This window comes from Ovis aries, chromosome 4 (assembly GCF_016772045.2).
Source record: "Ovis aries strain OAR_USU_Benz2616 breed Rambouillet chromosome 4, ARS-UI_Ramb_v3.0, whole genome shotgun sequence".
NCBI classification, from domain to species: domain Eukaryota; kingdom Metazoa; phylum Chordata; class Mammalia; order Artiodactyla; family Bovidae; genus Ovis; species Ovis aries.
The window spans coordinates 31,473,761-31,497,782 of record NC_056057.1 but is presented as its reverse complement, the minus strand read 5'-3'; the positions used below and the strand labels follow the sequence as shown (position 1 = coordinate 31,497,782).

Sequence of the window (24,022 nt, the reverse complement as noted above, 5' to 3'; positions counted from 1 at the left end):
GATAATCATGATGGTGTGATCACTCACCTAGAACAAGACATTCTGGAATGCAAAGTCAAGTGGGCCTTAGGAAGCATCATGACGGATGGTGGAGGTGATGGAATTTCAGCTGAGCTATTTCAAATTCTAAGAGATGATGCTGTGAAAGTGCTACACTCAATATGCAAGCAAATTTGGAAAACTCAGCAGTGGCCACAGGACTGGAAAAGGTCAGTTTTCATTCCAATCCCAAAGAAAGGAAATGCCAAAGAATGCTCAAACTACCTCACAATTGCACTCATCTCACACACTAGCAAAGTAATGTCAAAATTCTCCAAGCCAGGCTTCAGGAATGCATGAACCGTGAACTTCCAGATGTTCAAGCTGGATTTAGAAAAGGCAGAGAAACCAGAGATCAAATTGCCAACATCGTTGGATTACTGAAAAAGCAAGAGAGCTCCAGAATAACATCTACTTCTGCTTTATTGACTATGCCAAAGCCTTTGACTGTGTGGATCACAGTAAACTGTGGAGATAACAGAATGTGTTATCGAAAACAGTGGCCTGGAAAGCAGTGCTCTGGTTTCCTATCTTTTATGACCTTACCAAGTCATTTAAACTTCCCTGTCTCTGTTTCTCCTTTGTACAAGGATAACCTTAATCTAGACAATCTGAAATCTCCCCAAACTATGCTTTCATTTTGCTTATGGGTGAATTTTCAAATTCAAAGTAAGCTATTTTTATACTTACATAAAAAGTGTTACACTTTTCATCTGAAAGTAGTCATTAAAAAAATTCTTCAATAACCTGTGATATTCATACCAAAAAATTTCACCCTGTAATTGCACATGATATTCCAAGTTTGATTTCAGTTGACAGTTTCATTTAAAGCAGTTTTCCAACTACACCCCTATAGTTCATACAAACAATTTTTCTATTTTCTACCTCCTTGTTGAAACTGTTGTTAAAACAAGAACACTGCAACACACAAGAAAGACTTCCTTCAATACTAGAATTTCCAGTGATTTGAGATTACAGAGGTACAAAAATGTCTGGATCATACACTGTTTTTGTTACTGAAATTTCAGTGTGACGCTTCCAAACGTGGCCCAGGTTAGGGACTGAGCTTACCTTCTCTTGAAGAAAGGGAACCCACATGCAGTCCACCAGTTCCTGGCGATACTGTTGTGTAAACGATCCAACGTAACACACGTATGCTGCCGTAAGGAGAACATCTCCACAGAGCGTCTTCTCTTGTGCTTCGAAGGATTTAATAGACTGGCCCCAGCGAATCTTCTCTGACTGAAATATAAGATGATTCTGATGTAACTGCAAAGTGAGGAACAACTCAAGAAACATTTAATGTAATTACCTTATACCGTGGTCACCTGCACAGCCTGGAGAAGGGACACAGCATGACTGGGGGGCATAACGATGCTGATCACTCATTCATGTGAACCCATGATTACGAAGGCGCTCTCATTCTCCTGTCAGTGAAGTTTATGGTAATACGACATTAGATCTTTAACATCTCCTTTTTGTTGGATGCCATAACTCTTCAGTTAGGCTTGAGGTCCTTCTTAAAAGGCTGATGGTCACTCTCTTGTCCCTCTACAAGTACAGGACCAAGAGCTGTGGCCAAGCCTGAGTGATGTTAGGATTTTTATGACAGCTTGGCTGTTCACCATCATTTTTGCTTTTCAGCAATGGTACTGTATACCTCCCTCGGCAAACATCATCTTAAACATACCAGCCATGGGTGGGTTATAGAAAAAGGAAAGTGACAAACTCTAGTTATGTTAATTATTTACAACATAAAGCTTAAAAGAGCCATCTTACTAGAATTCTATTAATTAAAGATCAGTGCTGGTAGTTACTAAATGTGGGTTATTTCTGCAATATAATTACTCAATCAGTGGAAGAGCTTATAACCCATGTAAAAAGATGAAAACCAGAAGGATGTCACTAGCTTTGAAGACAGTGTGCTCAAAGGATGCTGTTCAACTCCTTCTATCTACATGATTAGACATTGAAAATCTGATTTCCAGGTTAAGTATGTAGAGCCCTTAATATTGGATTTGAATAAAACTGTAATAAATATCTATGGATTGACTGAACTGCAGGACTCTTCACTAATTCATTTGGTTTCAATGCATGCTAAAATTTAATACCACATTCTAAGCATATGTAAATTAATAGGAAGTGGAGAAATAAAACCAGCAAAATGTTGGTAAAAACAATGAAGAACCTTGTGGAAGAATTCAGCTTTACTCATGAACGAAGGGAGACCACAGAAAGCAAAAGTAATTTATGTCAGAGCAAATTGCAATACTAGCTCCCTGCAAGCCATCACAATACCTTCAGCACTGAGGTAATGAAACTAGCAGGTGCCAATGGTTATGAAATCTATTTTAAGATAGTCTGCTTTGCTCGATAAAGATCACTCCAAGTTAGCTCTATAATTAAACACTAGGCAACTTCAGCTCCCTTGCCTTCTTTATAGAATTCATTACTTTCCTTCCTCAGCTATAGATAATATATCCATTAATTTTGAAGAAGAATCTCTCATTTGCCTTCCCTCCAACTTTGTTGTCTTTGGTTAGTAAATGATAAACAATAAAGGGCACCCACCTCATTCTCCAAAACAGCTTTGAAACTTGAAGATTTACTAAACACAGACTTATTGGCGATTGAAATCTTCAATAATTTCACTATACCACCCACGCAACATAAATCATTACTGACACTGGCTAACAAGGGTTTAAGAATTGGAACATGTCCTGTAATAAATTTCTAGACAGTTAAAAATCACTATAATTTTATTCTAATGCATTATAGATTGCCTGTAATGTCATCCTGGCTGGGGTGACCCATTTCTAATTTTGAACAGCTGTTAGCTCTGGAGTTAGTTAATGATTAAATATAAATTGCCTGATTTATTAGTCTGAATGGTTGAGACTATAGCTTCCAGGTCAATGCTATATAGACAAAATCATCAGTCTTGGTGTTTTTCAGAAGTTAACTGTCTCCTGTTCTAGTCAGAAAGAATTTATCCTCAAAGGAAAAGGTCTGACATCTTCAATTAATCTTTTAAAAATATACATATATACATACTTACATGTATTTTTTGTTAGTTAACATTATTCAGCCATTTTTCCTCTCTTTCTAAATCATAATCTAAATTATCACAAATAAATAAAGCCTTTGGAAGACATCGCTGTGTGCTAGACATACAAGGTAGCAAGATACAAGGCCTATTTTTCCCTTGATAAAACTTTCATTCATTCTCTACTTCAAGTAAGCCTAATTAAATGGCATTCCTCTTTTCCATAGGTACCTTATAAATGGTAAACCCTTCACACTGCCTAAATCTTATCACTTCAAATGGAAGCAGGTATAAACTCTACCAGGAGCCTACGTAATTTCTCAACAGATCTAATAAAAATGAATCTTCAAAGGGCTCCAGAATTTTTTTCAACACGTAGTTCTTCCCAAACTCACTCATTCATTCATTCAACAAATGCCCTCCAGGGCCTACTCTATATGTTTGGGATCAAGCAGTGCAGGAAACAAATGAAGTTTCCTGCTTTTGAGAGCTCATAGTCTAGTTAGGGGAAAAAGACCACAAAAAAGTATGTATGTTCACACACGCATGTATACAAGTGTGTGAGTCATATGATGATACAAACTATGAAAAAATAGTAAAGCAGAGGAAACAAAAACATCTATAGAGTGCTGTGGCTGATTCTTTGACAGAAAACCACAAAATTCTGTAAAGCAATTATCCTTCAATTAAAAAAATAAAGTGGCAAAAAAAGATCTATAGAGTGGTGTGTGCATGCATGTGTGTGTTCACGTGTGTGTGTGTGTGTGTGTGTGTGTGTGTGTGTGTGTGTGTGTGTGTAAGGGGCAGGGCGCATGCTTTTTAACAAAGGAGGTCAGAGAAAACCAGGTAATAAGGAGAACTTCTGGCAGATACCTGAAGGAAGTATGGGACCCAGTAATATCATTGCCTGGAAAAGTGTCAGCCACAGGGAAGAAGGAGGCAAAGGCCATGGGGTAGGAGAGTGACTGGCAGGGTGAGGAAGAGCGAGCTGCCTGGTGAGGATGGAGCAGGGCAGAAGGTGGCAGAGTGGAGGACAGAGATATCCAGGGGCCAGCTCATGGAGGGTCCTGCAGGCCTGGCAAAACCTCTGGACTGAATTTTGAGTGAGACAACTAGTTATTAGAGAATTCTGAGAGAGCGGTAACATGAGTGGACTTAGTTTTTCTAACAACGTCACTCAGCGGCTATAAGGGGTGTGGACCTTGAGGGCAGCGGTGGAGGCTAGGGCAATGCTCCAGGGGGAGATGATGGAGGCCTGGACCAGCACAGAGAGGTGAAGGTGCTGAGAGTGCTGGGATTCTGAATGGACTCTGAAGGGCGAGCCAGGACAGTATGCTGCTGGACGAATATGGGTGTGAGGAAGAAAGCAGTAAGTCAAGGGGATTCTAAAGCTTTAGGCCATAATAACTAGAAGAAAAGACCAGCAGTTATTGAGACTGAACAGAGAGAGTGGATCAAGCAGAATGAAGAGTGAGTTTACATATAATAAACTATGAGTTTCAGAGGGATAATGGGTTTAAGTTTGTAGTAAATTTAAATTAGATTGTTAAAAGTCTACGTATAAGAAATTAGGCCAGCCTCAGCCATCCTAACTTACATTTCTCTCTCCTTTCCTGGTGAGAGAACTCTGATTCTGAAAAGACTGTGACTGTGTCCAGTGCCCTGGGATGAACTGGATGAGTCAATTATGATCACCCCATTTCCCACGTTCCCTGCCTTCTTTGCATCTATCCGTGGTCACTCTAGTTCTGGCTAAACAAACAAGTACTTTAGGTAAGTCTGCTTAAGGGGTTGCCTTGAGCAGAAAATGTGTTTTTGTTATAAAAGGAGAAAAACCTAGCTGCTACAGATTCTTCTCTCCTGCCTGAACTTGCAAGAGTAGCATCCATCTGGTACACAGCTATAAAATGTATGAGGGTGAACAGACATGTGCTCTGACAGGAGCAGAAGGCTGCAGACAAGTCAGGGGTCTGATCACTCATTCCCTGAAACGACACTGATAGTGGCCTACCTCTGCAAATTCTTTTTTAATATGTGAAAAATAAACTCCCTTTTGTTTAAGGCACTGTGAAGCAACTTTTCTATCACGTTCAGCTAAATGTATGTCTAGTAGTGCAATTCTATATTTTTAGGTAGCACTTACAAATAAGAGCTTTGAGATTCACATATCATGAAATTCACCCTTTCAAGTCTTCGGTTGAGTGGGTTTTAATATATTCACAGATTCGTGTCATCATTCCCAATAATTTTAGAAGGTTTCTCTCACACAATAGAGAAACTCATACCCATCAGCAGGCACCCCCAAGTTCCTGCCCCCTTGTCCAGTACAAATGATTCTTATTCCCCTTTTTGTTGCTGATTCCATGTTTAGTCAGCCATTGTTGAGAGCAAATAAGGATAAAATCCCCAAAAGCTGATTCTTAATATTTTGGTTAGAATTTTGGAAGAAAAGGTTCACTCACCTCAAGTTCCCTCACAAGTCTGTTGGCTAGTTCAATAGTTTTGTTAGTTTGGTTCACCTCTTCTTGACAGCGAACTTTCTCAGCTATTGCCTTTTCAAATGAATCTGTGAGTCTGCTCAGATTTCGATCCAAATCCTTTAAAGAAAAAAAAAAAAGAGTCAAAATTAACTTCTGAGCCATTTTTAGATAAAAAGCAAACATTACAATCATCTTAAAACACCTGTTACCTTAAGGTAAATGAAGCAAACTTGCTTCTCTCCTTTGCCCCTTAAGCACACATACGTTTTGGGAGAAGATGAAAGGTTGGTGATAATAAATGCATCAGGGCAACCATGCAGTCTTCCTCTCGTCCCCCCACACTGGGCAGAGTGCAGACAGCTACCTGGGCCAGTGGACGTGCCCTGCTGACTCAAATATACTCTGAGTGTCCAGTTCCCTCACTTGTGCCTAAGCCTCAGCTTCCCTATATTAACGATGAAGGTCATCTTTCTGTTCTCTCTGCTGACTTCTCTTTCCACTTCTCATTGGTCCATAATTCAGGCAATGAAGAAGAGTGTTAATTACTGAGCCCCTTTAGATCTCAGACCCTGGCCTGGCTTGGCCAACCAGATTTTCTCTTCTGGAAACTTGGGATTGCAAAGCTGAGGCATGCCACTGTCTTCAGCATTATAAGATCTGGGAAGATGTGTATATTGGGGAGGGCTTCATTTAGAGAGGGACCGTCTTTCACCAGGGGCACAGGAAAGCATGAGAAATCAGTCCAGAGAAAGAGAAAGAATGAAAGGTAGCAAGGGGAGAAGTCACATGGCCCTAGACATGTTCTTGACAGCTTCCCACTTCCTGGATCCTGTTCCTCCAGAGACCAAGTCACACAGTTTTGTTTTGTTTTTTTCCCCCTCAGAGTGCCATGAGTATTCCTGGTCTCCATTTTGGCTTAAGGTTTCCTAAGGGGGTTTCTATTTTGTATAGCTAAAGGAGCCTTGATTAAGGGAGCAAATACTTGGGAGACTCCTTATTATAGCATCTTGCTACCTGCATGTTCTAACAATCCTAAATGAGATTTTTAACACTGTGCTTATAAATATGTGCAAAATTCCAAGAGACTTTAATAATCAAATTTGTAGAACATACCCTATTTAGAGAGACTGTCAATATTTGTCTATGACCCAATTATTACATTATTATCTTAACTTATATCATTGAAGTAATACTTCTTTAAAAAAGTACATGTCATATTTAAGATTTACATATGAAATAATGCCAAATTTGTGAGAAATGGTGGAGATATCACACATCTTCAGTTAGAAATCAGATCAAAATAAATAATATCTAGAGGTATATTTTATTTAAAGTACTTATGGTTTTATAGGGCTTCCCAGGTGGCACAGTGGGTTCCCTGATAGCTCAGTTGGTAAAGAATCCCCCTGCAATGCAGGAGACCCCGGTTCAATTCCTAGGTCAGGAAGATCCAGTGGAGAAGGGATAGGCTACCCGCTCCAGTATTCTTGGGTTTCCCTTGTGGCTCAGCTGGTAAACCATCCGCCTGCAATGCGGGAGACCTGGGTTTATCCCTGGGTTGGGAAGATCCCCTGGAGAAGGGAAAGGCTACCCACTCCAGTATTCTGGCCTCGAGAATTCCATGGACTGTATAGTCCATGGGGTTGCAAAGAGTTTTCCCTTTTCACTTTCAGGTGGCACAGTGGTGAAGAACCCTCCTGTCAATGCAGGAGACACAAGAGGCACAGGTTCAGTCTCTGGGTCAGGAAGAGCCCCTGGAGGAGGAAACGACAACCCACTCTAGTATTCTTGCCAGTAAAATCCTATGGACAGAGGAGCCTGGCAGGCTACATTCCATGGGGTCGCAAGAGTTGGACAAGATCATGTGTGCACGTAAGTACAAACACACACATACAGTGCATGGTTTTTATAAAATACAGAAGCTGATCTTAGCTCTGGTATCAGACACCTGAGTTCATATCTGGATTCTGCTATCAGCTAAGCAGCCTCAAGGTGGACTGTGTAAGCTCTCTACGCCTCAGTTTCATTAGTCAGACACAACTGAAGTGACTTAGCATGCATGCATGCATGCATCATCTGAAAAATGAAATAATGTCATCCATTCCATAGGGTTGACCTAGTTATACACAGACCTAACAGAAGCAGAAGAGACTAAGAAGAGATGGCAGAAATATACAGAAGAACTATACAAAAAAAGTCTTAATGACCTGGATAACCATGATGATGTGGTCACTCACCTAGAGCCAGACATCCTGTTGTGCAAAGTCAGGTGGGCCTTAGGAAGGATTACTACAAACAAAGCTAATGGAGTTCATGGAATTCCAGCTGAGCTATTTAAAATCCTAAAAGATGATGCTGTTAATTTGGAAAACTTAGCAGTGGCCACAGAGCTGGAATAGGTCAGTTTTCATTCCAATCCCAAAGAAGGCCAATGCCAAAGAATGTTCATATTATTGCACTGCTGCTGCTAAGCAGCTTCAGTCATGTCCGACTCTGTGCGACCCCATAGATGGCAGCCCACCAGGCTCCCCTGTCCCTGGGATTCTCCAGGCAAGAACACTGGAGTGGGTTGCCATTTCCTTCTTCAATGCATGAAAGTGAAAAGGGAAAGTGAAGTCGCTCAGTCGTGTCCGACTTTTCGTGACCCCATGGACTGCAGCCTTCCAGGCTCCTCCATCCATGGGATTTGCCAGGCAAGAGTACTGGAGTGAGGTGCCATTACCTTCTCCGCACAATTGCACTCATTTCACATATTGGCAAGGTAATGATGAAAATCCTTCAAAGTAGGCTTCAACAGTTATTTGAACCAAGAACTTTCAGATGTACAAGCTGGATTTAGAAAAGGCAGAGAAACCAGAGATCAAATTGCCAACATCCATTGAATCACAGAAAAAGCAAGGGAATTCCAGAAAAACATCTGTTTCATTGACTATGCTAAAACCTTAGACTGTGTAGATTACAACAAACTGTGGAAAATTCTTAAAGAGATGGGAATACCAGACCACCTGACCTACCTCCTGAGAAACGTCTATGCAGGTTAAGAAGCAACAGTTAGAACTGAATGTGCAACAACGGACTGGTTCAAAATTGGGAAGGGAGTGCGTCAAGGCTGTATATTGTCATTCTCCTTATTTAATGTAAATGCAGAGTACATCATGCAAAATGCTGGGGTGGATGAAGCACACGCTGGAATCAAGATTGCTGGGAGAAATACCAATAACCTCAGATACGCTGATGGCACCACACTTATGGCAGAATGTGAATAGGAACTAAAGCGTCTCCTGATGACAGTGAAAGAGGAGAGTGAAAAAGCTGGCATAAAACTCTGCATTCAAAAAACTAAGATCATGGCATCCAGTGCCATTACTTCATGGCAAATAGATGGGGAAACCATGGAAATAGTGATAGACTTTATTTTCTTGGGCTCCAAAATCACTGTGGATGGTGACTTCAGCCATGAAATTAAAAGATGCTTGCTCTTTGGAAGAAAAGCTATGACAAACCTAGAAACCCTAATAAAAAGCAGAGATATTACCTTGCTGACAAAGCCAAAGCTATGGTTTTTCCAGTAGTCATGTATGGATGTGAGAGCTGGACCATAAAGAAGGCTGAGCACTGAAGAATTGATGCTTTCAAACTATGGTCCTGGAGAAGACTTTCGAGAGTCCCTTGGACTGCAAGGAGATCAAACCAGTCAATCTTCAAGAAAATAAACCCTGAGTATTCATTAGAAGGACTGAGGCTGAAGCTCCAATACTTTGCTACCTGATGCAAAGAGCCAACTCATTGGAAAAGACTCTGATGCTGGGAAAGATTGAGGGTAGGAGGAGCAGGGGGCAACAGAGGTGACGAGATGGTTGGATGGCATCACTGATTCAATAGACATGAGTTTAAACAAACTCTAGGAGACAGTGAAGGACAGGGAAGCCTGGCATGCTGCAGTCCATGGGGTCACAGAGTCAGACAGGACTGAACGACTCATCAGCAATAATTCACACACCTAAGATATAAGCTGATACACTGTTTCCTTTTGTAAAGGAGGTATTGTATATTGGGAGACCATGGGCTCTTGCACTTGCTTTCTCTGCCTCTCATGAAGAGGTACTGACAGCTCTTGCTCTGGACTATCTTCCGCAAGATATCTGCAGAGCACATAGGCTTCGGGAATAGAGCCAGTGTTTCTCTCAGGGCACGGACAGAAGTGCTCCTGCATCAGAGTACTAAAGATGTGTTTCTCTGTAGGACAAAAGTTGGGCAGATTTACTCGCAGCTTTCTTTATAGGGGGTGTTTCCTAAGCTTGGGATATCTCAGCTATGACTCAAACCCACTGTGAACTGCCTCAGCTGACCCACTGTGCATCACGGACACGGGGACTGGGGGAGCTGAGGCCCACACGAGGCTCACGCTGCTCATTGTGCTGTGGGCAATGAAGCCCTCCGCTCTCTGACCCACTCAGCCCCGTACCCCACATCTTCTGCCCAGCATCTGTGAAAGAGCGGTGGGTAACCTGTCAGCCTGTGAGTTGGGTAGAATCTTGGTTGCTTCACAGTTCCGGACAGGCCCTGGCCTCTCAGGTTCTAGAAATAAATGGGAGGTGGGGGAAGGACTTAGTCTGAAGACCCCAGCCTACCAGACACCCTGAAATCAGTGTTCTCCAGCTGAAGTGTGCACCAGAACCACCTGGAGGGTTTGATCAAACCCCAATTCCTGGACTCCCTGCAAAGGGTGCTCTTTCGGTGGATCTGAGAGTCTGGACCTCTAATGAGTTCCCAGGTGACACTGATGCTTCTGTGGTCGAGAGAACACACTCTGAGAACCACTACCCTAAAGAGATGAGTTTGCACATTTTCAGGGCCATCCTTAGATCCTGTATGTTTCAAGACAAGATGACCTAAGAAGTTTTGTTTTGTTTTTTTCCCCACTCAGCCTTCAATATGAGACCATCTTTTAGTCTGAAAGTGGAGATGAAGACTTTGAAAGAACAAATATACAAAGTCTAATACTAGTTACTGAATGAATGAATTTCCTAAATGCTGGTAGACACAGCCCTGCTTTTCTAGGTGAGAAGGCAACAGAAGGCATAGATGAGGAGGTGAGAAAGGCCACGAGAGAGACGGAAACAGAGGCTGAAGGAGATGAAAGCAAAGCTGGCAAAAATGATCACGACACCTGGGCTCAAACCTTGGCTTGACTCTGTACCGACAGACAGAAACTATGCAGTTTGTCTTTGACTGTGGCCTGACCAGTCTTCATAGAGAATTGTTTTTTACTTTAAATTTCCTACAAAAGACATTCTCCCATATAACCACAATATGACCATAAAAACCAAGACATTACTGACACATTACTACCACCTAATTCAATGGTGGTAGAAACAGCAGACAAAGATTCTGATGCATTAATAACTACTCTCTGGAAATCCACTTGATAGGGGGATAGGAGAGACCAACTTCCATAAAGACATTGTGACTGTTATTCTTTTCTGTCTGTAAACTTAGATTTGCAGTTAATTGATATACAAACCTCTGCTTCTACTGCGGGTCTTTGAAAACAACCAAGGTAAGCAGTTCTTTTCAGCTCATTGCAGGCTGTACCCAAAAGAGGGCAAATTCCACAAGCATAGAAAGTCTTAACTTTAGAACTGGTAAGACAGTAAGGATTCTGCCTGCAATGCAAGAGAACTGGGTTCGATGCCTGGGTTGGGAAGATTGCCTGGAGAAGAGAATCTCTCTAGTATTCTTGCCTGGAGAATCCCATGGACAGAGGAGCCCAGCAGGCTATAGACCATAGGGTTGCAAAGAGGCAGACACTACTGAGCAACTAACACTTTTACTTTCATGGCTGTCTTGAGCATTCTCATTACTTTTCCATGAATATTAACTTGCTTCTAACAATTACATAAAGCCATTAATAATAGATGGCCACGTTCTTCTAAAGGTTTTAGTCACATGGACAGTGAGAGCACTAACCAATAAATGAAGCTAAATTTAATAAAATGAATATGTTTTTTTCTAAATTTGTCTAAATCAGCTACTGTTGTTGACAATAGTGTCCCCACATATAATCAAGCCAAGTTCAAGTCCTGTTCTATAGGAAGCCTGGCTTGGCTGCCTGCCCACCGTGAGCACCACAGTCCAGGTACAGTGATCCCTGAGTTCACGGGCTCAGAGACCCATGGTAGGAATTCCTCCAAGATGGGAGCATGCTCCTTCAGGTCTCCCCTCAACTCTTTCTGCTCCTAGAGACCATCTCTAGCCAAATTAAGCTAAAGAGAATCTCCTGAAAATGGGGGAGCTCTTTCAAGGAAAGGAAAGGCACAGAATCGCATGCAGGCTCCTAGGAACTTGAGAGAGACTTGGGGGCAGGAACAAAATATTTGAAAGCTTCCTCTGGACACAGTCCTACCTTACATGAACTTTATTTTCAGTCTCATTCTCTGGCTACTAATTTGATTCTAGAGATTGGGGGAGTCAAACTGGCAAAGCTTGGATCACATAACCAGACTTCAGCTAGGACAGAAGAAGGTACCCCTGATCGAAGTCCTACCTAAGTGTACCCAGTGGGAAAAGGTAATTCTCCAAAGATAAACCAGTCAGTTGCCACCCAAAGAAGGTAGATTGGATGCTGGTAGCCAAAATACATCACAGATGCCCACCCTGAGAGTTAGCTGTGATTCACAAAGTGACAGTTAAGAAACTGAAGCTCTGAGGATTTCCCTAGGTGGCCAGGGTTACCCAGCCTTGCCACTCTGACCGTACCACTCCAAGCTATCATGTCAGGCACCTCCAGCTCATCATCTCTGTTCTGTATGTGTCCCTCCACCACCATGTCATCAGCAGCCTCGAATGCACGGACTTGTCCAGTCTACCAGCTGCTGCTTCTTGTCTCTACTGTAGCTTCTCCTGCCTAACCGAGGCCCTTGTAGGATCCACAGTGGCACTTCTAACTTGTCTTTCTGCAGCTAGCTTCTTCTCTTCCTCCAGCTTCCATTCAGTTGATGAAAAGTGACCACGCCATTTTAACTTATTAAAATCTTTCAAAGGCTCAATATCAAGGTCAGGTAAGATTTAAATTCTGCAGCATGAAAGGCAGAGAAGGTTTTTGCAACTTCCTCTTTCATTCCTTCCTACTATTCCTAACCATCCCCCAGACACTCATGTTAGGGTTCTGGCCTACTAGGACTCATGAAGTCTACCAACTGCTTCTTCCCTCTTTTCTTCACTTTTTTGTTTTTAAATCACAAATACCTCTCCTGATCTTATTATCCTTGGTGACTCCCAAGTAATTTTTGCAGCTCATATCAAATACACCTTCATCATGAAACTTTCCCTAATTTCTCTAGGCTCTTTTTCAGTGCTCCTATTGCCTTCTGGATACAGTCACACATATACTTGTAGCACCAAACGACAATGATCTGTTATGTACTTGTAGAGAGAGTCAAGGTGATAATATTTTCAGTTAGCATTTTCTAATCACATACTATATGCCGGGCACCATGCTAAAGTCTCATTATGAATTACTCTCAAAAATGAGATAAAAATCCAAAAATTGGATAAAAATCTTCATGATCTACCTAAGCAAATGCTATTACAGTACCAATTTCTCAGATCAGAAAAAAGAGTCTCAAAGAGGTTAACTAACATGTGCTGGGTGAAACAGTAAATAGTGGAGTCTGGATGTAAACCCAGGCACTTTGGTTCCAGAATCCTTGCTTTAAATCTCTGAATGCTACCCTCTTTCTACTGCCAGACCATGGAAGATTCTTAAATGCAGAAATCATGAAAGTTCCCTTTTCCAGCTCAGTCAGCATCCAGCAGACAAAGAATGTCTACTGAAGAAGAATATAAATGAATATATTCATGAAAGATCCAATTCCTTCCTGAGCAGTAGGTCTCAGAGACAGCCCTGTCTGAAGGTGGGATCCTAAGAGTGAGGGCGGGGCTCCACCTCTTAGGAACTTCTTCAGTGTTGGAGCCTGTACTTACCGCTAGCTTTTTCCTGATAGCCTCCAATTTCTCAGCAGCTGCAGAGAGTTCTAAGTTTGCCTGGGCTAATGCTTGGCGTTTGGGCTCCACGTCACAGTAGACCTGAAAAGCCACATAAGGGTTATTTCACAAGGCAATCAAGATGCAAAGAGGGCAGGTAATCATTCGGTCTTCTATTTGCTGGAAGCTTTACAGTTAAAATCTCTAATTCACCTATAAATTTGGTGTTTAATCTTAGTCATGGTAACAATTAACGGCAGAACAAAAATCCACATAGCCTTCCAAATTCTCTCTGCTTGTCCATTACTCACTCATTTGTTGTGGACATTAGAGTCACAAGCACTAGCATAAAATGCTACACAGGTCAAATACCATTAAGATACTAAAATTAGTTTTTCATAAAATTTGGAGACAATCCTCATATCACCAGAAATTGTCGAGTACAGCAGCTACAGCTAAAGGTGGGATTATGTCTAGCCTTAAACGCAGAAAATTGGTGTGGAGAAATTCTCTGAACCCAGAAAGGAACATGTGAGATACCCTCACACAGTATAACGTTAACCACACTAACATTTTTTCTTTTTTTCCTAAGTTCCTGGCCACCTTAAAGGCTATCTGAATGGGTGGTTTGAGCATTTGAGTGGATCAAATATTCTGTTGGGAAGGGAGAAAGGAAATTCTGTTCTATTTTATAGCAAAACAACACAGAACACAGCAATGGTCCAGTGCTGGCCTTGTCTTTCCACCTAGCGTGTGCTGCTAGCACAGTAGTCAGGCGTGCCATTATGGAATGAGGCTGCCCATCAGCTGTGATCCGTCTGCAGTCTTGCCTGATACAGGTTTCCACTAAAGAGAGATGGACAGGGTCCTATTCCCATGGGTCCCCAGAGTGAGGGACATAACCTAGTTTTCTGAAAATTGTTCTGGGAGTGACAGCGGCATTTCCTCAGCAATTCCACCTTTGAATATAACACACAAGATTTAAAGACAGAAATGAGTCAGCTCTTCCTGGCAAAGGGCCATGCATGGTCCCTTTCACATCCAGTCCTTCACAAAGTGTTTGGACATACCTGACAGATAAGTACCTGATAAATACGTGATTAACTGAGATGATCATCTGTCTATATTTGGCCCCAAAGCACAAACTTTAGAAAAGACCGCACACAGTCAAAAACACATTTGTCATTAAAATACAGAAGTCCTCCAAAGGTTATTTCTCATCTCATTTAGTCTACTTGTAGCTGGTGTAAATTTCTGCTCTGAGAACAAAGATGAAATTTAATTAAACATGAACTCAGACTTGCAGTTGTTTCAAGCCAACAACTGAAATATTTCAATATAAATAAATATAATTATTCTACCCAGATGTTTTTATCTAATCAAATTTAATTGCTGCTATTTGACCTAAAGAAGTTACTCTACCCTAAAAAAGCATGGCTTCCAACATTTCAGATATCCTCCTTTAGAGAATTCTGATTAATCTGACGCCTTCATGTCTTATTCTTAGAAATGTATCTTATTCAGATAATTAAATATCAAATTATTTTACATTTTTTGCTGGTCTAGAAATTAATATATATATGACCCTTCCTGAATAACACCCATAAACCATCTGGTCATGCCTGATACACCTCATAGAATTTCATGATGTTGATGACCCAGGCGCAGAGACCAGCTGCTGCAAAAGATTTGGTCCGAATCAGGTTTGGGTTGAACTCGGGGTCTCTCAAGTACTGCTCCTTCACCACTTTTAGACAATTCTCTGGAATGTGCTCTTTGTCATAGTTAATTAACGCTTGCAAAAAATCATCCACCTGTAAAGCAAAAAAGACTTATTGCAATGAGCCATTTGTGCTGCAGAGAAAATTCCAAGATCAAAAGTTAAAATCACCTTTTAGGATTCACATCACAAAGGCAAAATTGGCAAGCTGCATTTATCCCACTGTTTGACTTTTTCGGTCTTTACAGTCTAAAGTTAGAATTAGCAATGGACACTTTTAAAATCCCTTTTATCCCAGGGTAAAATATTCAGTCTTTGCACAGGAGGCATTCACATTTTGAAGAAAAGAAAGGCAGAAAAGAAAAAGAAAAACACATACCCCAAAGCCCCTTTGCTTCACCTTCTTGTACATTAGTAACATTTTCCAACAGAAGAAATCCATGTAATTTTCTCCCTCCTACACTTAACTGCTTTCATAATTTTGAAAATAATTAGCAACCTTCCAACTGCTGCTGGTGCTGATCTGGGTGTGCTACAACCCCATGCTAATCTCCAACTTGGCAAACAAAAGTTCTAGGTCCAGAGAACACACAGTAGATTACTCTCAGCAAATGTGAACATGACTTCTTTTTAATAGTTAGGAATTTTATAGCTTTCTTCTTTCTCCTCAAACTGTCTGTACTTTAAGAAAATTTATTTTACTGAAGTATAGTTGATTCACAATGTTGGGTTAATTTCTGATGTAGAGCACAGAGATTCAATTATACATCTATAGAGACTATATATACACACTTTCTTTTCATATGGTCTATCAGAGGATACTGAATATAGTTCCTTGTGCTATGCAATAGGACCCTGTTGTTTATCCATTCTGCATAAAATAGTTTGCATCTGCTAATCCCAAACTCCCAGCCCATTCCTCCCCTGTCCCTGCTGTCAAGTATAACCACAGAACTGAACACAGAAATCATCAGAATTTTCATGCTGCCAGGCTGATACCTTTCCCATGAAGACTTTAGCTGCTTTCCAACTCCGGTCTTTCGGCACTCTGCCCCGGGGAGCCAGAAGGACCATCACAGCCGCAGTAACGTTGGTAACTGCATTTGGAGGGTTGGGAAAGGCTTTCAGCTCGGTGAGATTGACCTGAAGAAAAGCACACACACTCTCAAGACCAGGGCGCTCTGCTCTCTCACGGCCACTGTTGGGTCATTAAGCTGGTCTTCAGTGGATGGTCTTTCCCACCCTCTCCTCTTCACACCAGTCTCGGTCTGGCAGTTTTTGCAGCCCTCCCAGAGATCCCACTGTGGGACACCAGTAGGTCCAGGTCTTTCTGGCACTTTTCTGATACTTTGAAATTATCACTGCCTTTTTTGGCTTCCAAGTAAATTTATCTTCCTGATGTACCAGTCCTGAGGAGTCTTGCACACTGAGGCCAGGGAATTTCACAAATGTATAGGTTTTAGGTATTTATGGGTTCATCCAACCTACATAATATATTTGCCTTTTAATCAGGCCTTCTAGAAACAGGGACTTCCCTGGTGGTGCAGTGGTAAAGAATCTGCACGCCAATTCAAGAGTCATGGGTTTGATCCCTGAGTAGGGAAGATCATACTCAGGAGTATGAAATGGCAACCCTCTCCAGTATTCTTGCCTGGAGAATCCCATGGACAGAAGAGCCTGGTGGGCTATAGTCCACGGGGTCACAAAGAGTCAGACACAACTCAGCGACTAAATAACAGCAACAACCCAGAAACAGAGTCCTTTAGCTCAGTGTCTCTTAGTGTTGTCTTTCTGCTTTATATGCACAAGAAGCATCTTCTATTACACTAGAATGACTCAACCAGGAAGATGCCTGTAGAGGCTGAACCTTCTTTCCACATCCCTCTTTAGTCTCTGAAGGCCAGGATCTTAATTTACTCAAGAGATGGTATTAATGTAATAAGTTACAAGTATCAGAGCAAATACTTCGGAGTAAGAATTAATATCTATAAGAAGTATACTAGGTTCACAATACATGTTTTTTTTTTTTTAAGGATTTTCTATGAAATTTCCTGAACTGTATTATATACTCTTACTTATATAATCTCACCAAATGTTGAACCTGATTCTCCTCTATTACCATAAATTGCCTTTTCATTTGGGAAATGACTGCAAAGAACAGAAAGGGTGTGAAAACAAGAACAAAAGCCAAAACGTGAAATATGCTAATGCTAACTGAGAACTAAGTAACCAAAATCCTTTCATCATTTATAAATATACTGAGCTTTATACTTAAGTGATATTAATTTATTTGGACTGAGTAAATAATAATATATTCAGAGAAAAAGCTGTCAATACAAAGCACAAAGAACAACATAAACATTCTAGAGCTCAGAAAGAGGAAAGTATAAAATTTCAGAGATAATCAGTTACTTTTATCTTTTTTTCCAACTTTTCCTATGTATAAGCATGTTCTTATTTAAAAAATGTCATAATATATGCTATTTTATACTATGCCTTGTTTATATAATAGATCATGAACATTTTTTCACATTGCTAGCTAGGATTTAACAATTCTCATTTTAATGGTAGCAGATTATTTGAAAGCAAAATAATCAATCTTCCATCACAGTATAGCTATGTTCTTTTAAACTGTTTAACTTTATGGTAATGCTAAAAGAAACATGCATGAAGATAATAACTCTCTGTTCACAGTCAAAATTATTTTCTTCAAAAGAATACTGAGAGAAACAAATGGAATATTTCTTTGAAGAGCAGTGGAAGTCTGGATCCCTTCTTTGAAGGTGAGTCCAAGACCCTCAGGCCTAGTAATGCCCTGGGAATCTGCCAGAGGCCTAGCAGAACCGAAAGGCAAGACCAGCTGCCAGTTTTTAAAATAACATTGCCCATAATTCCATCTCTCTTTACACAGTCCTTCTGATCACCACAGTTTATTTTCTCTTATGGGAATTTGAATGCTCAATGAGATTTTGCTAATAATGTGAATTTAGGAAAAATGGTGTGGGTCAAAACTAGGTATCTTTGCATCCAGGTTTTTCTTCTTTCCCTGAGAGTCTATCATTAAAACTACTTTTATAAGATATCCATACTAGGAAATAACCAGAGGATATAAAGAATCCCCCACTTACTTCTTCAAGCAACAGAGGAAATAAAGAATCTTCCACTTGGTTTTTAAAGCAACACATACTATGAACCACTAGATTTGGGCCAAATCTAAGTGCTAACAATAGAGTTGCCTTTTATGAGAGCATAAACCGCATGGCATTGGAAGTATTCAAAAGGAGACTACGCGCTGGGGTCAAGGAGGACAGACTTTCGGATAGGAAAGGCAGCTCAACTATAATGCTGACCTCAATGATGTCCTTAAATAGTTGTTTCAACTGTAACATTTTATGGGACTTTCTTTCCTTTTGATTGCATGGATTTCACTCTCAATCCAGTTATCAAACTCTAATAACCTTCAAATATTACTTTGAGAAAACCCTGAGCCCAGGAAGCATTCTTACCCTGTTGAGTGTATTGAGGGCAGCTGTCGCAGCCACCAGGGCGGGCTCCGCTTTCAGTAAGTCCACCTCACACTCCCTCTGTTTCTGGGACACTTCGGTCTGAATGGCTGTCACCTAATCAAAGAAGAAAAGCACACAAACCAATTATTGTCTCAGATATCTCTACTGAAAAATGCAAGCTGCCTCAGTGACACTGCTCAATAATTTGCCTATATCTTGAACAGATGAGACTAATTTCTCTTCAGGCACATGGTATGCACAAAGCTTTGCATAGGCACAAAACACACAGCACAAATGGACTCAAATATCAAAATGCTCCAAGCAGGGCTTTGGCCATTTTAAGGTGCCATTAATAGTAAATGCAAGATTAAGCATTTCCTTTGTTTTTCAGTTGTCTTTTTCGGCAAGTCTTGGACAAGTGACAATCTAAGCTGACTCAGTAAACTAGATCACAAAGTATTTTTGCCAAAATTCCCTTAATTTTTGCTTATATTTACCTTACCTACATTATCTAATTACCTATGTTTACATCATCTAGAAGCCATGTTAACTATTCTTTAAGAATAAACGTAAAGGGACTTCCCTGGTGGTCCAGTGGTTAGGAATCTGCCTGCCAGTGCAGGGCACACGGGTTTGACCCCTGATCCAGGAAGATCCCACATGCTGCAGGGCAACTAAACCCATGAGCCACAGCTACTGAAGTGCACAAGCCTAGAGCCTGGGCTCTGCAGAGAGGCCGCTGCACTGAGAGGCCCATGCACTGCAGCTAGAGCAGCCGCTGCTCGCCAAGCTAGAGAAAGCAGGAGCGCAGCAAGAAGCAAAAATGCATAAAATTGAAAAAAGTATAAATGTGAAGCTCTTCTGCTCAACTGATCAGAAGATATTATTCTACTCTGTGCATGTTTATCAGTACATAAAATTTTTATGAAGACTAATTATATACTAGGTTGGTGCAAAAGTAATTGTGGTTTTTGCATTGTTGAAATTTGCCATTTGGTATTGAAAACATTCTTATATATCATTTTACTGTGCATTTTTCACTTTGCTTTTTTGCTAATGATTAATTACTTGCTTTTTATATTTATTTTAGACTAGGGAAATGATGTTAGACAAAAAGCAAACTATTTTAGTTTAAAATGGGTCGTAAAGCAGTGGATACAACTGGCAACATTAACAATGCATTTGGCCAGGAACTGCTAACAAACGTACAGTGCATTGGTTGTTCAAGAAATTCTGCAAAGGATATGAGAGTCTGGAAGATGAAGAGTGTAGTGGCTGGCCATCAGAAGTTGACAATTACCAACTGAAAGGATCATTGAAGCTGAACCTCTTACAACTATACAAGAAGTTGCTGAAGAATTTGGTGTCAACCATTCTAAGATCATTCAGCATTTGAAGCAAATTGGAAAGGAGAAAAAGATTGATAAGTGGGTGCCTCACGAGCTGACTGAAAATTTTTAAAAAATCGTCATTTTGTTGAAATGTCATCTTCTCTTATTCTACACAACAACAATGAAGCATTTCTCTATTGGATTGTGACACGCGATGAATAGTGGATTTTATGACAACCAGTGATGACCAGTTCAGTGGCTGGACTGAGAAGAAGTTCCAAAGCATTTCCCAAAGCCAAACTTGCACCAAAAAAGGTCATGGTCCCTGTTTGGTGGTCTGCTGCCCATCTGATCCACTACAGCTTTCTAAATCCCCGGTGAAACTGAGGGGGATTACACTGAGAAGTATGCTCAGCAAACTGATGAGATGCCCTGAAAGCTGCAATGCCTGCACCTGGCACTGGCCAACAGAAGGGCCCAATTCTCCACATCAATGCCCGGCCACCTCACACAACCAATGTTTCAAAAGTCGAATGAATTGGGCTATCACGTTTTGCCTCATCTGCCACATTCACCTGACCTCTCGCTGACTGACTACCACTTCCTTCAAGTATCTCAACAACCTTTTGTAGGGAAAACTCTTCCACAATCAGCAAGGGGCCAAAAATGCTTTCCAAGAGTTTGTTGAATCCTGAAGCATGGATTTTTATGCCACAGGAATAAACAAACTTATTGCTCACTGGCAAAAATGTGACTGTAATGGTTCTTATTTTGACTAATAAAGATGTATTTGAGCCTAGCTATAATGATTTAAAATTCACAGTCTGAAACCAAAATTACGTTTGCACCAACCTAATAATATGGATATAGGGAAGCCATGCTGGTAAACTTGAACAAGATCAAAATGAGGGCTTTTGGAGTTTTGATCCTTCTCCCTTTAGAACACAGAACTTGAATGTCTAGGAAGAGAAAATTCTTGTCCTTAGCAGAAATGTGGAGTTTCAAAGCTGTGGCTACCAGGCACCAGGATCCAGTCACCATGGGGGATGGTTGCTGTGGTGATGTGGACTGTGAATCATCATGTGTGAACAAAAGCGCATTTCTTCAGATGTGTTTGGAATGAACAGGTTTATCTACACCATAAAATTAAACACTGCTCACAACAAATTACCTTGTCTACCGCAGCTTTATTAGCAATAATTACCCTTCTCCTGATTAACCATTATTTTGCTGTGTACTGCACCTCTTATGAATGTAATTGGTTCAGGCTAGATATGTGATCTCTGGCCAAATATACGTTTGGTTACTATTAACATATGTAGGGAAACTCTGCATGCTTACTGAGAACTGCTCCCAAACCTCAATCCTGCCAGGAATGACCATGAAAACTCCAAGCATACTACATTTTCAATGTGTTAGAGAATTCTGCTATAGAAAAAACAGAGACTATATTTGAGTGAGTTATTACATCAGGTTTGTTTACTATCCTTAAGGATATAATGAAATCTATACATGCTCCTTGTGACCATTTATAATAGTATCATTTAAAACTGGATCATAAATTTTTTAATATTTAGAAGAAACCCTAGAGAGTACTTCTTCTAAATGCTATTTCACCAAGACTGGGGTCATACATATACTCTCTCTTCCTTTACTGTTAATGGAGTATTATCCCTTTGGGTAATTTGATAAACAGGGCAATTTAGAACATTTAACAACTAAACCCCACAAATGCAAATGAAAAAAATACTCCAGGTTGGTCAACTTACTTCTCATTCCCAATCCCTCTCACCCTAAGTGCAGCCTTATCGGAGCTGTGAAACTGCTGTGTATCGCGGTGACTTGGTAAGCCTGACTGTGTACTTTTTCTCTGCCTCCCTCCCACAAGGCTCCTGGGGACTGGTTAACGAGGCCCAACCCGGGGAAGGTGGAAGAGCTGCAGGGAAGCTTAGAGTGTGTGCTTTCTCTTTACCATCGTCTATTAAAACAGACTTGAAGACAGCCCCATTCATGGGAACCCCAGACTCCTCCTGCCCGCTACTTGTCAAAAGCGCCTTGCAGATGGCTCATGAAATTTAGTGGTGGTCACAACAAAAGGATAAAGTCACAAAACTGCTTGTTATGGGCCGAGCTGTGTCCATTCAAAATTCTCAGGTTGAAGGCTTAAACCCAGGACCTCTGAACATCACTGTGTTTACAGAGAGAGCCTTTAAAAATGGTTAAATTAAACTAAGCCTGTTAGGGTGAGGCTCAATCCAATCTGACTAGTGTCTTTGTAAGAGGAGGAAATCTAGTTATACACATGAGTCGGCAAGGGTATGTGAACTGAGAAAAAACATGTGAGGACAAGTGGGAAGGGGACCATCTGCAAACTCATTGCAGAGAGGCCTTGGGAGAAACCAAACCCGCCAACAGCTTGACCTTGGACTTCCAGACTCCAGAACTCTGAGAAAATAAATCTCTACTGTTTAAGCCAGTTCTAAGCAATAGATAGAAAAGGACATGTAAAAACGGACTGGTTCACAATCGGGAGAGGAGTATGTCCAGGCTGTATATTGTCACCCTGCTTATTTAACCTACATGCAGAGTACGTCATGCAAAATGCTGGGCTAGATGAAGCACAAGCTGGAATCAACACTGCTGGGAAGAATGTTGATAACCTCAGATATGCTGATGACAGCACCCTTATGGCAGAAAGTGAAGAGGAACTAAAAAGCCTGAGAAGGTGAAAGAGGAGAGTGAAAAAGTTGGTTTAAAACTCAACATTCAGAAAACTAGGATCATGGGATCCAGTGCCAACACTTCATGGCAAATAGATGGGGAAACAATGGAAACAGTGACAGACTTTATTTTCTTGGGCTCCAAAATCACTGTGTACAGTGATTGCAGCCATAAAATTAAAAGACACTTGCTCCTTGAAAGAAAAACTATGACAAACCTAGAGAGTGTATTAAAAAGCAGAGACATTACTTTGCCAACAAAGGTCCATCTAGTCAAAGCTATGGTTTTTCCAGTAGCCATGTACAGATGTGAGAGTTGGACCATAAAGAAGGCTGAGTGCCGAAGAATTGATGCTTTTGAAAGTTGGAGTTGGAGAAAATTCTGAGAGCCCCTTGGACTGCAAGGAGATCAAACCAGCCAATCCTAAAGGAAATCAATGCTGAATATTCATTGGAAGGACTGATTCTGAAGTTTCAACACTGTGGCCACCTGATGAAAAGAGCAGAATCATTGGAAAAGACCCTGATGCTGGGAAGGATAGAAGGCAGGAGGAGAAGGGGATGACAAAGGACAAGATGCTTGGATGGCATCACCGACTCAACAGACATGAGTTTAAGCAAGCTCTGGGAATGGTGATGGTGAAAGATAGGGAAGCCTGGCGTGCTGCATATCATGGGGTTGCAAAGAGTCTGACATGACTGAGCAACTGAACAACACTGTTTAAGCCTCCGACTCTGTGATGTTTTGTTACGGCAGCTCCAGTTAACAAATACATGACTCTCCCTTACCTTCAGACTATAAGAAATTTCTGATGGTCCTCCAAAATTCAATCCCATCAATCTTTAGAAAAGAGACATTAAAAACCTGAAGACCATCCAAAATCAGGGAGGATGTTTACCTTTCCAAGAGATTATATGAGCTCTGCACTATGGAAGGCATTCTCACTCATGAGGCTTACACTCAACAAAGAGGGCAATTTGAAAGGGATCAGAGGATTCTTGGAACCTGGAGCTGATACATCAAGATTGGAATATCTAATTTTCACAAGCTTAATGGTGCTTATTTGAAGTCACTGCTAGCAACACCTGTGATTTGAATAGTCCTTGATGATCTTACACATTTGAAGTAACAATTTCAACTGGCTTCTCTGTATGGATTGTCAAGATGTACAGGAAGACGGTCTTCCAATTCCA

At 40.9% G+C, this 24,022-nt stretch overlaps 1 protein-coding gene across 2 annotated transcripts in view; it reads right to left on the bottom strand.

The window, feature by feature from the left end:
• The window catches only part of DNAH11 (dynein axonemal heavy chain 11), a 356,503-nt gene that overhangs the window by 110,777 nt on the left and 221,704 nt on the right, over window positions 1-24,022 (bottom strand). Inside the window, exons 58-63 of one of the 2 annotated variants that reach the window (XM_060414536.1) lie at window positions 18,778-18,891; window positions 16,271-16,414; window positions 15,183-15,365; window positions 13,552-13,653; window positions 5,548-5,682; window positions 1,111-1,281 (exon numbers count right to left, since the gene is read on the bottom strand). In XM_060414536.1, coding sequence (XP_060270519.1) covers window positions 1,111-1,281; window positions 5,548-5,682; window positions 13,552-13,653; window positions 15,183-15,365; window positions 16,271-16,414; window positions 18,778-18,891 — 849 coding nt within the window. Of the gene's footprint in view, window positions 1-1,110; window positions 1,282-5,547; window positions 5,683-13,551; window positions 13,654-15,182; window positions 15,366-16,270; window positions 16,415-18,777; window positions 18,892-24,022 lie in introns of those variants that run through there. The other variant, XM_042248449.1, reaches the window with a different exon arrangement.